The following is a 17,962-nucleotide window of genomic DNA, read 5'->3' as shown; positions in this document are numbered from 1 at the left end:
AGGTAGAGGGAGGAGACTTCCCTCATGACCCGAGCTGGAGGCAGACGCTTGCTTAACCGACTGAGCCCCCAGGTGCCCGATTTCTTTTTATTCTTATATGTCAATTCTGAAATATTGAAAGCAATTTAGAATGCTTTGGCATAAACATTTTTCTCAGCTTTTTTTTTTTTTTTCAGATTTTTCCATTTACCATCATAACTGTACAAAGTAGACAGGGGATGAAAATTCTCTTTTCATTTAACAAGTATTAATTGCCTCCAGCATACGAGGCCTCACAAACATGTTGGGCCTCTGGAAAAAACAACAACAACAAAAACATGTTAGTCTTGCAGGAAAGTTTCCCACATAATTATAGTATGAAATTAAAGGAGGCAAGAAAAACATCCTGAAGTAATTTAGGAATGATGAAGCGGGAGAAATTACTTCTGAGAGAAAACAACTAGGGCTTCCTGGAGGAAGTGGCATCCCAGCAGGACCTTGAAGGACAAGTAAAAACTGTATATATTTTTTAAAATGGCATATGTGAGACACGGAGTGTTCTGATTGGCAAAAGCTCAGAGTCCCAGGTGAGAAAAATGGGAGATAGAGCCTGGAAGCCATCCAGGCCTAGGCCAAGTGGCTGAAGTCTCAGATTAAGAGACCTGTATTCCATGCGCGATGGGGTAATGCCAAGGATGGGAAGACACCTTGGACAACGGTGTGTTCATTGGATCAGGGGGTAGGGGATCAGAGCATGAAGACCAACTAAACAGTAGTTCAAGTAATAATGAAGCCTAAGACAGAAATGGGTGGGGACAAATGGCATTGGGAAAGGCCGAGCAGACAGGACAGTGGGGTAGAGGTGGGGCAAGGGATGTAGGGTTCACGTGACCAGGGTTTCAGGTCCAGGGCACAAGAGGGAGGACAGTGTCACATGGAGGGCACTTGGAGGCATCTGCAGGTCACTGAGAATTCAGAACCAGGGCCTGAGGGAGACCGTCAAGGCTGTGGGGACATAGAGACTCAGGATGGTCACTGAAGTCATGGCAGGGCAGGACGTGTCCAAGAAAGACTGGAGAGAGAGGAGGGGAGGCAGGAGGAGGGAGGGCAGCCGGGAAGGGTGGCAAGCGGGGAGGGCAGGAGGGCAGGTCAGATGCCCTTAAAGATGGAGCCTGAGAGCGCCCTGGTGTTTGGGTTTGACAAATACTTGCAAACATACCCAAAAGCCAAGTCATAATGATGTCTCCATACCCCCTCAACGATGACCAGCGGCGATCAGCGACGTTGGCCACACGACCCACCCCCCTGCTGGGTGGCTCCTTCCCTGGCCAATTGTACGGCAGGTCCCGGGCCTCGTGGCATTTCGCCCCTGCGAGTTTCGTCACCCGCCGCTGAGAAATACGGACAACTGAGAAGAGAATTCTAAAGGGGCGGGCGATTTTAAACTGTTGGCAGTTTTCGGGATTTCAGACCGACAGGCACACTTGGTGGGAAGTTCACTGGAGCCCTCTAGGGAGTGGTGGCGGCACAACGTCTGGAGCCGACGACCAAAAGGCTTGCCACGAGGTAGGTTAGAGGCAGGACCGCAGAGCGCACGAAGGATGCTTGCCACCAGAGACCGCCGAGCGCACTTGCAGGGCAAGCGTGGAGTCCGCGGAGTGCACAGTGGCTGGAGATGTGAGGAAATGGGTGGGTGATGCGGCAATACTCGCCCCGCCGGGTGCTCCCGGAGCGCCTACCGCACAGCCGCAGCCCTGCCGGCACAGGCCGCAGGACTGCGGGGTAACCGTCCGGCAGAAAGACGACGAACGAACGGACAAATGTAAAACTGATGTCTGGAGGGGTAAGTGCGAGAAAGTGGGAGAGGGGACACGCAAAGGAGGTGGTCCGAGGGAGAGCCGAGACGTGAGGCAGCGGGAGAGGGAGAGCTTGTCCCAGCTGGGGAATCTCAAGGTAGAGACAAAGGGAGTGGAGGGAAGTCGCCACAGAGGGGCTCAATTAGCTTCGTTTTCTAGAAAAGGGGGGCGTTCATGACTTCTAAGTCCTTCTAGACACTAAGGCTGCTAATACTCCAGGAAGTGATTCACCTTCCCTTGGGTATTTGACTGCTAAGAACCAAGGAGGCATCCCAACTGCAGCTCGGGATGGAGCGAGGAGGCAGCACTGCGCCGCAGAGCCCTGGGAATTCGGGCCAGGATTTAACTTCTCTGAGCCTCGGTTTCTGCACCTATAAAATGGGAGGAAGGATTCCTATGAAAAGGGTTTTGTGAGAAGTGGGTGAGCTCCCAGCATAGTGCTTGGTACGCAGGAAATGATCATTTAAAGTGCTTGCTACCAAAGAGCAGAAGTCATCCCCCCGGGAAGCAGCTAGGAGGCAAAAACAGCTGTCTGTCTGTCCCCTTCAGGGAAAATCCTTTGAAGGCTTCAGAACATGTCTCTTCAAAATGGAGACCTACTTTTATATTTGGTTTGGAAAATGTTAATCAAACTTGCACCCAACTTTTCCAGAATTTCTGTTACTCTCGGGGGAAGCCTCTAGAATTCTAAGCCCACAGCTCCTGGTAACGGTAGTGCAGTCAGTGGGAGGCACGTGAAGGTGACAAGTGTGTGTGGGGAAGAGAACTCAAGTCTGCAAAGTTGGCTCAGGGATTCTCATTTCCCCCCTTTGAATTATTTCTCATCTCCCTTTTCAGCTCACGTGAGCTAGGAGGCTGAAAGGGCCCTTGAGGGGAGCTTGTCCATCTCTCTGCCTTAAAGTCAGATGGAAGATATCGAAAACCATGGTGGTAATTGTTTAGGGGGGAGAAAATTAGGCTTAATTTAATTTTGTCCAGGTAGCAGAAATCAATCAGAGCTGACTTGAATGAAATGAAGCTAGTTCTAGTTCAAATCACATGTGGGACGTCACTCCTCTGACCCCTCACTTCACGCTGCTGTCTAGTTATTATCACAAGAATTTAGATAAGTGTACACATTCTGAAGAGACTACACTTATATAGATTGACCTTGACTGCATGCCACCGTGATCACCTGCCTAGATAAACCTCCGCCAGATAGATGGAACTCGGCTCTTATTAAACAAAATTAATGATCAGTACCCAAAACAAGTCTGGGTTAGATCAAAGAATAAATGATCTTCCCTCAGTTCAAAGCAATTGCAAAGGAGCTTTCTCTGCTTGTTCACAGGCATGCAACTGCCCACCTATTTATCTTATTCAAGAAGAACAAAAAAAGATATATATATATAACATTGCCCATTTAGACAAAATTTTAAGTCATTAGCTTTCAGGGACCTCTGCTTTTTCTCCAGACGGTGAAGAATGTGGCTGTAATCACTAAAGTCTTAAGAATACAGTGTTTCATTTTAGATTTATTAAATAAAAAGTGTTAGGATGGAGTTTTCTGGGTGATGAAAAGAGAAATCATTTTCTTTCTCTTAAACTTTAAGTCAAACAGTATGGAGGGAGATTCAAAATACACAGTAACGTCCTGGGAAACCAGCTGGTGTGTGTCGGGGGGTATATTTCAGGTTCTTTAGCACGTGCTGATTTTTCTGGTATAAACACTCCCAGCCATGGCCAACTCGAAGCTACCAACAGTTTAACAACCAGCTCACAAAATTCCTGACAATTTAACAGCTGGCTCTCAGCTCCTGCACGCCCTGGAGCCAGACAGAGGTAACTGGTTTAAGATTTCTCTCACGCCTTACCTCTTATTTGACAAGTAAACTCAGTTGTTAAGCCACTAAAAAGTGTGAATTTCATACCATATGATTACACTGAAACAGGTTTTAAAACAAATGTTTCCTTAAAAATAGGTAGTCACTAAAAATCAGGTTATAAAAGATATTTAATAATGCAGAACCATAGTCATGAAGTAGTTTAAGTAAAAACAGTATGTTTGGTATGGTTCCAAATTTGCATATAAAAATGACTACAAAGATATACCCCAAAAAGTGAATAATAATTCTTTTAGTTGTGAGATTATATGCTTTATTTTCTTCTTTGTGCCATTCTTCTATTTTTCAAAATTTCTACAATGTTCATATGTTGTATTTGTAATTGGAGAAAGAAGTAAATTCAAAAAATGGTAATATATGTATTTTTATTATGGTGTTTCAGATTTCTCCCTTTACATCCCTAGAATGTTATGGCTATACTAGGTAGGAGAGTAAATCAGATCAACTCTATTTTAAACAAGGCTAAATCACTGTCATTTGATTTTTGTGATGCTTTACTGTTTTCAAAGTACTCTCATAAGCATTATCTAATTTGATAATCTGTGATTCAAGTGAAGGTTATTATATCTTCATTTTACAGATGAGGAAACAGAGGCTTAAAATGATTAAATAATTCGGGCGCCTGGGTGGTTAAGCGACTGCCTTCGGCTCAGGTCATGATCCTGAGTCCCGGGATCGAGTCCCGCATCGGGCTCCCTGCTCGGCAGGGAGTCTGCTTCTCCTTCTGACCCTCCCCCCTCTCATGCTCTCTCTCTATCTCATTCTCTCTCTCAAATAAATAAATAAAATCTTTAAAAAAAAATGATTAAATAATTTGCTCAAGGTCACATGGCTAAAGAAGGCAGTTTAACTGGGATCCTGCTCCAGGATTTCTGCTATCTGTGAGACCATTCCTCAAAAACAAGCTGAGGGATGTTTCACTCACAGCTTATCTGTTCAGAAGTTCCCCACTAAATGCCTAGACCCAGTCCTTCAAGGAGACATTCTCCTGATTTTGCCCATTTAAATGTCCAGAGCTTGACTAGAATCACCCAGGTAGGGTGCGTTCCATCCAAGCATTGATGCTACACACAGCAATGACCTCAGTGGACTCTTCAGCTTGGAAATTGACAAACACGACAGGAGCATTTGCTGAGAACAACAGAACCCACACTCTGGGATGAAACTCTATATCATGTTCTATACATACATAGTTAGAAGAGTCTAGAAAGGCCATGTAACGGGTTCTGGCATCAGTTTCCATAGCTTCTCCCTAAAGAACTGGGGAGTGTCCTTTATGGGGATAGCTGAAGGAATAATTTCTGGGTAGATCTGCCTGAAGGCTCTTTTCTTTGCTGGGTCTTATGCAATTTGGGCTGGAAGGTCCGTTTCTTGCTCCAGCACCCTCGTTCCTGTTCACAGGCAGTGCTTTACCAGAACTTGATAATCAGAAACAAGAGCACATTGTTTTTCAGTTACGAGGAATAGAAATAAGAACCCACTGCCTCAAGTCTTGTAGATTTTAGGATGTGGATATACAGGATGAGTTTTAAAAGTAGCACTCTGATGAGACCTCATGCAAAGCCAGAAGAGCCAGGCTTCCCAGGCCTTGGAGAAACAGGTGGCCCCAGAACAGGCTGGCCCAGAATGCGGGATGGGGCAGAGGCCCCCTCCTCCTGCAGGTGTCACAGAGCAGCATGCAGGGGGAGGACAAAGCAGTCCCACTTGGAGCCCTCAGGGTGAGCAGTTTGGGAACCTCAGGATCTCCCTCTGTGGCAGGAGCAAGAACATCCCTCAGTGACATCATGGGCAGAGGCCAAAGAGGCAGACTCTACCTTGGGAAACACAACTGTCTCCTGGGATTTCCTTTCAGGTGCTTCAGTGAAGAGCATGTGTGTGAACTTTCCATCTGCACCCAGGAGTGGTCAGTTAACTTCATCTGAAGGACTCTGAAGGACCCTAATGGAAAAGACAACTCCGGGGACGGCTAATGGAAGGCCCACACTAGAGGTAGTCCAAAGCACCTGAGCTAGGCTTATCTCCTGATCCACAACAGAGGCTTAGTCAGCATTGTGGATGTTAGAAATTATTTTTCATTGGTGAAATGAGTAGTTTTCAAGATGTGTGGATTGGCTAGAAGTCCTGCCCCAGTATGAGCAGGGTAAAAGGAATTAGGGAGCCAAACCACCTGTCTTTGGAATAGCCCTGAACATGACTGCTGGCGTACTGTTACCCGCACAACCAGGAAGTTAGGGGAATCCTGCTGTTACCACACTCGTCCATCTGTTCTGAATGAACTTCCATGCAAGGTGCCCCTGAAGCACAGAAGGGGACAGACACTGGGGACTGCATTAAGCTTACCAAGGCAAGATGACTGTCTTGTTGCCAGCAGGGACAAGTATATGCTTTTTTTCCACCATATTCTACCTGGTCACAAGTCTGTGAGAGATGAGACCAAGAGGGCTCACTAATTTCTAATTATTGGGGGCTATTGCCAATCTATCAAAAATAACTCACTAACTGTCAATGAGTCAGTTGGTTTGACTGAGGACCTTTTGTTAGGATACCTTTAAGTATTCTCAGAAATAATTAGGGAACTTCTGAGCAGAAACTGAGTTGAGTTACTCATACATACTGAGTACTAAGGTTATGTGGCCTCATCTGTACCCAAAAGCAGAAAGGCGCCTGGAGAAATCTGGGGTTACATTTATGCTCCTGAGCAGGCTTTCCACAGCAGGTTAAGTGTGTCGAAGTCATGGTGTCAGGGTTTCTGAGTTCAGTTAAATACCACAATTCAGTTTTGTAAAAATCAATCTTAAAATACTTTGTCTTAATCTTTATTCTCCCCCGATTTTAAAAATAGCACATGCTTACTATAGCCTCACATTATAGAAGATTGAAAATTCCCCAGAATCCCACCCTGAGATGACTGCTAGTCTCTTCAAATATTACTCCAGATTTTGTGGGGCACAGAGTAGTAAACAAACAGATCAAGTGGAATTCTACTACCACCAGAATACATGCTATTCCGCTCCTATGCAAGTTTTCAAACAGTTCTGACAAGTAATTCAACGGACCAGTTTCTTCAGAGAGCTTTATATTTCTGTTTTCAGAGATTCAATCACACAGTGGGTGGAAAAACCTCTAAGATTTTCATGCCATTCAATACTAAATATTTCCCAAAGTATTAAAGGTGAATAAATATTTTTTAAAGGAAATGAAGAATGAATTCGATAGAGAGATAACAGTTCAGAAAATCATGGTGGTTTCTTATCAAAGCAAAAACTACTAAATTCCAATTTCAGCAAGTATCATAAAATGGCTTTGAAATTCAACTTCGGGAAACAACCATTTCTTTACAACTGACTATATCATAGAAGTAATTCTACAATCCTTCTCACTTGATCAATACAAGAGAATACCACATATACATACGGCCATTGAGAATTCCTTCCATTCTAGGTGAAATCAAATGATAACCAGAATTGCTACATATGAAAGAAGTGTCCATCAGCAGGGAGTCCAGAGCAGGGCACGTGGAAGAGATTTCAGCTTTTGCAACTGGTAAAGGACAATTTTGATTCAACCTCCCACAGCTTTGTTTGTAATGCTTTCAAAACATCTTCCATCTATTGAATTGAAAAAATATTTTCAGATACACATAGGATTATGATTAAAATCACACATGATTAAATGATTAAAATATGTATCATTAATAAAATTTATGAGTGTTATGCATTACACGTGAAATTATTTAGAGGCATAAACTAAATTTTATGTAAATAAGGCAGCATTCTTTTTTTTTTTTTTTTTAGGTTTTATTTCTTTGACGCGGAGAGAGAGAGACAGCTAGAGAGGGAACACAAGTATGGGGAGTGGGAGAGGGAGAAGCAGGCTCCTTGCCAAGCAAGGAACACGATGCGGGGCTCGATCCCAGGACCCTGGGATCATGACCTGAGCCGAAGGCAGACGCTTAATGACTGAGCCACCCAGGTGCCCCAATAAGGCAGCATTCTATTATCAGTAGTTCTCAACCTCTAATGTAGAGCTCTTTTATACACTCATGGGTATCTTGCCAATCGGGCCATGAGAAGATGTTAACATTCAAAAACATTTGCAGGTTGTTTATACCATAAGAATTGAATCAAATGAAATATAGTTTACTAGTTTTAGAATATATATGGTTTTGATGAGACATGAAAGGTCTTATAATTTTTTTGATAAAGCTTTAGCTTAAGTTGTAGTTTGGCTAACCCCCAAAATCAACTTTACTAACAACTGAGATAAAATAAGCACCCTCTTACCAGGAAAGTACTAAGATCAAAACAGGTGCCGCTCTGAGGGTTATTTGTGGAGGAGCACTTGCTCACTAACAGGAACATACAAAGATACAAAAAGTACAGAATTACCTGCTTTAGAGACTTTTCTATTTCAACTCTGCTTTCAAGATTAAAAAGTTCTTTATCTTCTGACACAATTTGCTTTTCCGAGGACCCTAAAATATAACTGCAGTATAACACGGTACAAAGTTAAAATATGAAAAGGGGGCAAATATGAAAATCATGTTAGTTAATAACATTAAAACTCTATCTTACAGGGCGCCTGGGTGGCTCAGTTGGTTAAGCGACTGCTTTCGGCTCAGGTCATGATCCTGGAGTCCCTGGATCGAGTCCCGCATCGGGCTCCCTGCTCGGCGGGGAGCCTGCTTCTGCCTCTGACCCTCCCCCCTCTCATGAGCTCTCTCTCTCTCTCTCATTCTGTCTCAGATAAATAAATAAAATCTTTAAAAAAAAAAAAAAAAAACAAACTCTATCTTACACTATATATTTGTACCAAATGAACACAAAATAACTATTTTTTTTTTTTTTAAGATTTTATTTATTTATTTGACAGAGAGAGACAGCGAGAGAGGGAATGCAAGCAGGGGGAGTGGGAGACGGAGAAGCAGGCTTCCCGTGGAGCAGGGAGCCCAATGCGGGGCTCGATCCCAGGACCCTGGGATCATGACCTGAGCCAAAGGCAGACGCCCAACGACTGAGCCACCCAGGTGCCCCCAAAATAACTATTTTTGTTAATAGCAACCACATAGGAAGTTGTACCACATAAAATCAAGTTTTTCTCCATAACACCTTGGTCCAGGCATCCCTACATATTGTCCAATATTCTAAGTACTTCATTACTGGCACAAACTTACTCTTTAGTTAACCGAGTGGCAAAACAGTCACATTCATAGTTCAAAATTCTATGATTAAAAAGTTTTAAAAGATCCTGAAGAAGCCCCTGCTTTTTTGCTTTCTATAACTTGTTGGGAACATGTGTACTTTCAAATTTGACTTTTAGTAAATAATGTATGGGGTCAATTCTCGGTTACTTTGACTTGGCAACGCCAACAGTTATCCTCCAAGTTATGTTTTGCTCTGCTCTCTGGAGTTAGGAGATGCTGTGGTGTAGAAAATATGAGATAAGATAAATATTGGCCTGGAAACAAGGAAAACAGGCCCAGTGTTGGTAACCTAGTAAATCTAAATGGGAAAAAAGAAGAGGCTAGTATTTCTCCGAAAAGAAAACTTGATTAATTTGCATTTCTTCCAAAGTCTTTCATCACATGTAGCAACTTAAGCAGGTCACTTCTTTTGTCAAATAAGGTCAAGCTTCCCTTGGAAGCCTTAGTGATTTTATTTCTAAAAAATGGCATGGAAGGCGCAATGGCAGAAGGCAATTAACATCCTGTTTAGGAAAGAAAAATGAGATGAGATGGGAAATGAAGTGGCACTGAGTAATTTACAAAACTGTAAATGGGGGCGTCTGGCTGGCTCAGTCCTTAGAGCATGTGACTCTTGATCTTGGGGTCATGAGTTTGAGCCAACATTGGGTATAGAGATTACTTAAAAATAAAATCTTTCAAAAAACCCCAAAACTGTAAATAAATACTTCTAAAACCAACCAGTTTCCTTGGCATTAAAATTCTTTTCTTCTTTCTTTTTCTTAAAGATTTTATTTATTTATTTGTCAGAGAGAGAGAGAGAAAGAGCATAAGCAGGAGGAGTGGCAGGCAGAGGGAGAAGCAGGCTCCCTGCTGAGCAGGGAGCCTGATGCGGGACTTGATCCCAGGACCCTGGGATCATGACCTGAGCCGAAGGCAGCTGCTTAACCAACTGAGCCACCCAGGCGTCCCAAAATTCTTTTCTTCTTAAATTGTTCTTCTTTCCTGATATATAAGGATTTTAGGCATCTTTAAAGTCTTGAGGGTTACATCTTTTGCAGGATAAGTGAAAATACATTGGGGTCAGATGAGTTACTTAATTTTGTATTTCCTATTTAAAAAGGCTCATGAATTAGAAGGCCATTAAGATATCTGAAATTCCTGGAGGCCTGGATGGCTCAGTCGGTTAAACGTCTGCCTTTGGCTCAGGTCATGATCCCAGGGCCCTGGGACCGAGTCCCACATCAGGCGCTCTGCTCAGTGGGGAGCCTGCTTCTCCCTCTTCCTCTATGCCTCCCCCTGTTCATGTGTTCTCTCTCTTTAATATATATAAAATCTTTAATAATAAATAAATACATACATACATACATACATACATGCTACCTGAAACTCTTTAACTGACATCTGTCATCAGCCTCCTATTTGCCTTGTTTCCAAACGTTTACTTTCTATAGAAATCTTGGAGACTGAAGGCACCTCCTTGCATCCCTCAGAAAAAACAGGTGATTCTTTACCAGACGCAAGAAACTAATTGGACTTTGTATTTCTGCTTTTCTAGAACACCAAAGGGACTTCTTTCCTAATCAGTTTTGAAATTCCTAATTCTTCATGATATTCTAGGTGGCTAAAAACCGGGGCGGGGGGGGGGGCAGGTAATAAAATGGACGACACATATTGATCGACACAACTGCTTAAAAAATCCTATTAAACTAAATTCAATTTTTAGGGAAAATTGAACCTATTTTTACTCTGAAAAATGTCCTCACAGTGGTTTCTCCTTACAATTTAGAATGTCTGATTTTCTAATACCAAATACATCAGGTCAAAACAAATAAAAAAAATCACACTGGCTTTATTGTCAGAAATTATTACTTGAAAATATATTTTAACCAAATAGTGTTGATTTAGTTCTGATGTTTTCATTATCAATTTTTCTGCAAACAACTCTCCGAGAAATCATTTATGAGGTATCCATTTATTTAGCACACTTACCTTTCAATGGCTTCAACACTGAGGCAAAACAAGTCTCTCTTGTAATCTAGGTTCTTGGGTGTGCACCTGTATATGTAGCCAAGCCTGAGTGAGCATCCTGTGCAGGACAAAGCCTCCAGAATGCTGCAAGGAAGAAGGGCCATTGCTTTAGCAAACAAAGTAGCAACTTGTTACAACCCATAAACGCTTAACGTTTAAGTTGCTAAAATGTGTTATTCCAACCCTACTAAGTCATATGTATAAAGAAGGAAAAAATGATAGTAAAATGTTGACATTAGAAATGTAGACAGTCACCTCCAGGCTACAGTGCCTTCAGCACCTAGTGACATGGGACATACAGAAAAGTGACAAGAGAAGATACTGATGTGGTGTTTTTCTAGAATGTAAACGCCTCAATCTGGTATTAAGAAAAATTATCTAAAATTTGAAAATAAGATAGGGATTCCACATGCCCTTTTAATGTCATATTGTCCAACAAGCCCACCAAGAATCATTAACACTCTGGGGCAGGGAGGCAGATTTTTTCTGTAATGACCCAGGGAACCAATCTTTTAGGTTTGTAGGCCATGCGGTGTCTGCTGCAATGACTTGCCCCCACTGTTATAGCACAGAAGCAGCCACAGACCATACGTAACTGAATAGGCAACGTGTCTGTGTTCCAATAAAAATGTATTTACAAAAATAAGTGCCTGGCCCGTGGGCCATACTTTGTTCTACTGGAAGGCAACATTGGTTGCTCACTACTTACTATTGATTAGGGCCCAGACTCTCTGAAGTTAGATGATAACTTACAGAAAGAAGATTAATAAGATTGATAATTTGTAAAATTATAATTTTAGTCTGGTAGAGATGCAAATGTTCTCTGCTGGTAGAAAAGGTAACCTCAAAGGCTGAGGCTCTACTGTCCTATAGGACAGTAACTAGGTTTGTTCTACAGAGAGCATCCTTCTCTAAACCAGCTTTGCCATGTTCTGACTCCCTCAGTAATGAGTTAAATAAATCTCTGATGTGTGCTCATCCCGTGTCTGTTAGGGTTGCCTTTCTCTTTTTAATTATACTTTGACCTAACACTCTTCTATCCACTACGGATATGTTCCACACAGGCAACTCACAAATATTTTACTTAATGATCCAAGTTCTCCACATAACTGTTCCTTCATTCTAGTTATTTCTCAACTCAGGCTCTGCATATTTGAATATAATCTCCCCCACCAAAGTCAATTCACGTCCTCTTTAAATCTTAGAATCCAGTCACCCAAATGCCTTGTCAAGTTGACCTATCCAAATTTGCCATTCTATATATATCTATAATAAATTACAGTCCCAACACATAGCAAATTGATAACTGAAGATCTAAATCTAGTGATCATAATATAACATACATTACAAAAGATAGCTATTATTTCAAAAGAATAATATAATTCCTATTGGTATTGAGCCACTTGTGATAACTACAGAGCTATTCCTGTTATCAAAAATATGGAGCCAGCCAAAACTCAAACAACATATTATAGACTGCATTACTGTTTACCTAAAGATACTGAGAAACTTTTTTAACTACTGCAGCTACATATGGAACAAAGAACAAAATGCCCAATAAGTTATAAGTTCTTACTGGTGATATAATTAGCTAGATAATATGCCACTGATCATATATTAAGCTTCCATGTTTTTATATTGAAAAACATATTTTATATATTTTTTAGTATTTTAAATTTATATATATATATATTTTTATATTTCTTAGCAAAGCCCAGGAGGGAACCCTATCCATACTACCAACAGTGAACAGGAAAATGTGCATACTACATCTCGAACCTCATAATCTTTATGAGGCGGCCATACACAATTACCAAGATTGTGAACCAACATATAACGCCGGTGTAATCAACCAAAAAGGATACAACACTGGTCAAGAGATAACACTGTTTTATCCCAAATTACCCAAATCAAAGTAAACACCACTGACGAATACACGCAAACCCATTCACACTTCCAGAGTGGTCTTAAGGAACAATGAAGAGAGTAGCAACTTATTGCAATGTCTTTCTGTTTTCACCGCTGGCAAGGATTTGGCCAGAACTCACCCTTAACGCTGAACAACAATATTGAGAAAGCAGTGCTGGAAATCCTAGGGTGGTTTTTCGACCAGAAATGAGTTAGTGTGTAAGAACCTTAACGAATGACACAAAGAACCCAGGAAACAGCGCTGCTACCTTCACAACACATTTCTAAAACCCACGAATGCTGCTGGCCGGCTGCCGGATGGCTCAGGTGGCTATTCAGTCAGGCCTACCAAAAACTTACGAGCATCCCAAGGCAATACGGTATTTCCCCAAGTGTGGAATATGGGACCCTAGTGAATGTCTTGAATTTGAATTTACGTGGCAAAAATGATGGATTCAGGTGACACCAGGAAACAGGACTAAATAACACTGGCTCCCAGAGTTAGGAGTCAATTCCCCTTTTCAGTTCCCTATCAATCCTGATTATAAAAAGAAGAAAGTCTCAGTCGAGTGCTAGGAAGTCTTTAACTAGAATCTCACAGCTGCAAATCTTTTAACAGTGAGAAAACAGACCTTAGGCTCAGAACCAGCCAGCTGATAGCATCTCTGCTAGAGTTTAATAACATTTGTTTTCATTGTGGTTAATTTCTAGTTCAAGCAAATAATATGGCAGTAATATATTAGATTCCTTTTTAAATAAATTTACATAAAAATCCTGAGTCAATGTAAGGAAAGGTATTAAGTAGATGATAGCAAAGCTGGTATGTGGATATGGCAAAACTGGTGAAAGTGGCATCAAAATGACTAAAACTGGAAAGAGACAAGAAAGAACACTTTGCAAGAAAGAAGGAGAAACACAGGCACCATCCCCGCTCTAACCACTAAACAGTCCTGTGGTTTTAGCAAACTTCTAATCTCCCCAGGCCTTACTTCCTTCATCTACAGAAGGAGAAATGATCTAGGCTGGTTTTCCAAACTGAGGTCGGCTGCGTGCCAGCAGCACCGTTTCCATCACATCCACATACTACCTGTACTGTTGTTAATTCTCCTTAAAAAGAGTGATTTTTTAAATTGAAATACACTTTATTTGAAAAGGAAACTCCAGCATTACTTTAAAATGAAAAACCAGTATTTTTAAAACACACATTAAAAAAACATACATGATTATTAATTTCTGTTTAGTCGTCTGTATACCACCTAAAGTTACGTCACAGATCAGTTAAGACACATTTGGGGCAAGAATTATATAAGACAGAGCCTCCCATTCTGTTTACTGAGGATGCCGCTTGTAGCAATGGGTGGCAGGTACGCCAAGATGGTGATCCCTTCAACTGCTGGAGCGGTAGCAGGGGGCCTGGGACTGCCGGAGCCCCCATGCTGGCTGCTTCGGGCCTCATGCAGCCTTGTCTGTTTACCTCAACAGGCCACATGTCCATGCGTGTGAGTGTGATACCAGCATTTTCTATGCGTAACATGACATTAAAAAAAGTAGGTAGCGTTGGCCTAAGGCACACTTTGCTAAGATTTTATGATACAGGTATTTTCTTTTTCTACTTTTATTTTCAATTTGCCTTAGCACTAAGCCCAAAGACCCAAAAGAGAGTGTCAGAATGTGACTCTAGAAATTTAGAAACTCTTTCATCACAGTATCTAAAAACGACCACCATCACTCAAGAATTGATACATTAAAATGACTGATTCTATACTGATCACCACGAAGAAAGTTTTATCCCAATTAATCTTACTGGTAATGATCTTATTAAAGATTTTTAGTTGAAAAATAAACATTTTCTCTAATACACATATTCACACAGATAATAGCCTTACTCACCAACCATTTTCATTTTTACGTTTGGATAGTATCTGTTCCTTATCCACAGAAACATTACAGGAAACACCTAGAGCAAAGTAACAATAATGTATTAATGTGGTTTGCTATAATACACCTGCAGATATTTAGAGTTCAATTTTTACTTTAGAACTGAGAGAACCAGAAAAAGTAAGAGCCCAGAGTCACATATACACAAAGGTGGTTCAAAACTAAATGTACAGAGGTCTTCTGGAAAAAAGATGGCAGAATGAGAGTTATTTCTTTCTCTCTCCTGAAAACCACTGATATTAATAAAATGAGTAAAATTAGAGGGGAAAATTCAACTGCCAGTAAAACTTGGAACAATTAGAGCCTCAATCACAGATTACCAAGAATACCTGTAAGGTATGATAAAATTGGGATAAACCCAAGAAAGATGCTAAAAGCCAATGTATACATCCCCAGGTTTCAAATGCAGAGCTCTCAGGGACCTGGACAAAAATCTTCTATTTAGACCATGACTTGGATGGGGTCACAGTTGACCCCAGAAGCAGGAAACATTCCCAGAGGATCCAGGTCCAGGATACAGTAAATGAAGGGATAGGAGATGGAGGGAAATGAAGAAGGGACATCACACCTAAAATGTCCACACTAGCCTCAGGGCCTTTGCACTAGCTGCTCCCTGCCAGGAAAAAGCAAAGAGCGTGATCCCAGAATTGTATGTGTAGTCAAGTTGCCATTCATGTAAAAGAGAATAGAACCACTCAAAATTGAAGTTTTCTTGGGGATTGGGGAGGGAGGGTGCAGAGGGTCTACTGATGATAATGAAATAAACAACTCAGAAATGAGAACGCTATTAATAAGCTTTCTTGTATTAATAAGAGTCCTAGAGTTGAAAAACAAATTCATATAAATGTTACATTAAGGTTCAATGACCATGCTATGGCTACAGAACAGAACTTAAATGTTATAAACCTTGACAAAGTAAAAATAATCAAACTAACTCAAACTGAGGCAGGAGGGAATAGAAATTAACCCAAGAGTTCATTTCATTATCTTTCATAGCAGCAGTGCTGAATGGGGGGAGTAAATCAAATTGTCTAAAGCTGATAGTTTTTAAAACTTAAAAACTGATACAGAAAAAGTAAATAACAGAAGTGTTTTTATATATAAAACAAAAGAAAAAAGAAAAAGCATGCGGCAAAAGATAGAAAACAGGCTGTAAAAACAGAAAGTACAAGCAAAATGAAAGATTTAACACCAAACATACTACTTCTTGCCTACTAAAAAAAAAAGATTCTCCTACAGTATCAAAAATCTCAACCCACGTACATGCTGTTCTAATGGCAGCAACTCTGGAAACAATCTAGACCTCTATCAACAGACACAGATCAGGGGGCACCTGGGTGGCTCAGTCGTTAAGCATCTGCCTTCCGCTCAGGTCATGATCCCAAGGTCCTGGGATGGAGCCCCACCTCGGGCTCCCGCTAGGCGGGAGGCCTGCTTCTCCCTCTCCCCCTGCTTGTGTTCCTGTTCTAGCGGTCTCTCTGTCAAATGGGTGAATAAAATCTTTAAAAATAAATAAAATTGCTTATAATCATTAAAAAAAAAAAAAAAACAGACACAGATTGGAAAGATTAACAGTATCTCCCTGGTGAATTTCTGCCAAAATATTTATAGAATTGAGAGCATAAACATGATCTTGAAAGCCACAAGTCCAAAAAGAATAGCCATTTTTACACCCATTCAGAAAAACATATGTGAACCACTCCCCTAAATAAATACTATGAAATCAACAATATGAGAGAATAACAGAGAAACATACAGGTAACTGGCAGAGCCAGTATTAGAAGCTAGGACTCAAGCCACCTTCTTGACTTTTTTTTTTACTATTAACTCTTCCTCTCCAATTTTGAAGAGATTGTTGTTTTTATTAAAAGTTTCCTTTAAAAACAATTGATAGAAATGTGTTCTGACAACTCTATGGTTGTTAACACTTCAGAATAAAGGCATCCACTAACACAACTAATAAGATAAGAAAAATCAATTCTGACATCCCCCTGCAGGAATCAGGTAACTGAAAAGCTTAATTTCCTAAATAAACCATTAATAATATTTACGAATTAAGTTAATTTCTGTGGGGAGTAATACAGAGTGGCAACACCCCAAATGCTTACAGTGTAGTAGGTCATTTTTTACTGAGCAATGCTCACAAAGATGCCGTTTGAAGCGCTGCTCTTCTGGGCTGCGGGAACCCCAGAAAAGGACCCATCATCACTCGTGAGCCCAAGTGCAGGGGTGACCCTCCTCCTCCCCTTTTCCTGGGACAGCTCACCTTCTCAGATTTTTCCGCTTTTAAAAACCCTGGACAGCCCCAAAACACCCCCGCCCCTTCTCCTCCCGGGCCGTCCAGGTGAAGCACACCTGGAAAGAAGGCGGCCCCAAGCTCTTCCCCACCCCCTCACCCCCGCCCCTACATCCCACCCAGGCGCGGCAACTGACAGCGCAGCAAGATGCAGTTGGTGTCCTCCTGGCTCGTCACCCAGCTCAGCGAGTCGCCCAGCGGCCGCCTGCAGCCGGAGCACAGAAACACCAGCGGCCTGTCCTCCTCCTCGGCGGGTTCTGCAGCCTCCTCGCGTCGCGTCCCCTCTACACAGGCCACCGACGCGTCCCCGCTCACGGAGTTCCACATGTTTGCCCACTTCCGCAGCAGTTGGTGACGGCCCGAATCTTCCGAGAGCCGCCTGCCCAAGAGAGAGGAGTCGCCCCACTTGCCCTTGTCACCGCCACACGCACAGCTAGTAGAAGAGCATCCTTTGCAACAACTAGATGACCAAGCGCCCGCCATTCCTGCAAATCTCCCGCGCCGCGGAGCGCCACGGGAAATGCGCGACTGCGCCTGCGCGGGGCGGGGCGAGGAGGCGGAGGCCGGAAGGGGGCCGTGGCCTGAGGGGCGGAGCCTGCAGGAGAACAAACAGCGGGCAACCTGCTAGTGCGCATGCTCCTTGTCGAGCTGAGCCGCAATAGTTTATCTCTGCGTCTGAGTCAAGATTTTCCATTTTTAGGAAATGTCTGGCGGCCAGTCTACTTGGGGAGCGGTGTTGGGCCCCCTTCACTAGTTACTAAAGTGAATACGCCGCCCCACACCCCGCCCAGAGAAGAGGAGTTGGGGAACACACCTTTCTACAGCCTCATTCCCCCACCCCCCGTGCTGCAGCCCCTCAAATTTTAGCGTGCCTGAGAGTCACCTGGAA

The 17,962-nt window shown here is 42.2% G+C and overlaps 1 protein-coding gene across 1 annotated transcript; it reads right to left on the bottom strand.

Moving 5' to 3' along the window:
- Window positions 1-6,518: 6,518 nt before the first annotated feature.
- On the bottom strand, window positions 6,519-17,617 carry MIS18A (MIS18 kinetochore protein A). The gene is made up of 5 exons (XM_045863591.3): window positions 17,211-17,617; window positions 14,730-14,796; window positions 10,893-11,015; window positions 8,107-8,203; window positions 6,519-7,326 (listed from the first exon to the last, which is right to left on the bottom strand). Exons 1-5 carry the CDS (start codon window positions 17,554-17,556, stop codon window positions 7,246-7,248), a joined length of 714 nt encoding a protein of 237 aa, XP_045719547.1. The 5' UTR covers window positions 17,557-17,617; the 3' UTR covers window positions 6,519-7,245.
- Between the last annotated feature and the right edge of the window lie 345 nt (window positions 17,618-17,962).

The sequence above is a fragment of the Mirounga angustirostris genome, unplaced genomic scaffold (genome assembly GCF_029215605.1).
Source record: "Mirounga angustirostris isolate CCGP_5_RB_7025 unplaced genomic scaffold, mMirAng1.0.hap1 SCAF_1, whole genome shotgun sequence".
Lineage (NCBI taxonomy): Eukaryota > Metazoa > Chordata > Mammalia > Carnivora > Phocidae > Mirounga > Mirounga angustirostris.
This window is presented reverse-complemented; position numbering and strand designations above follow the sequence as displayed.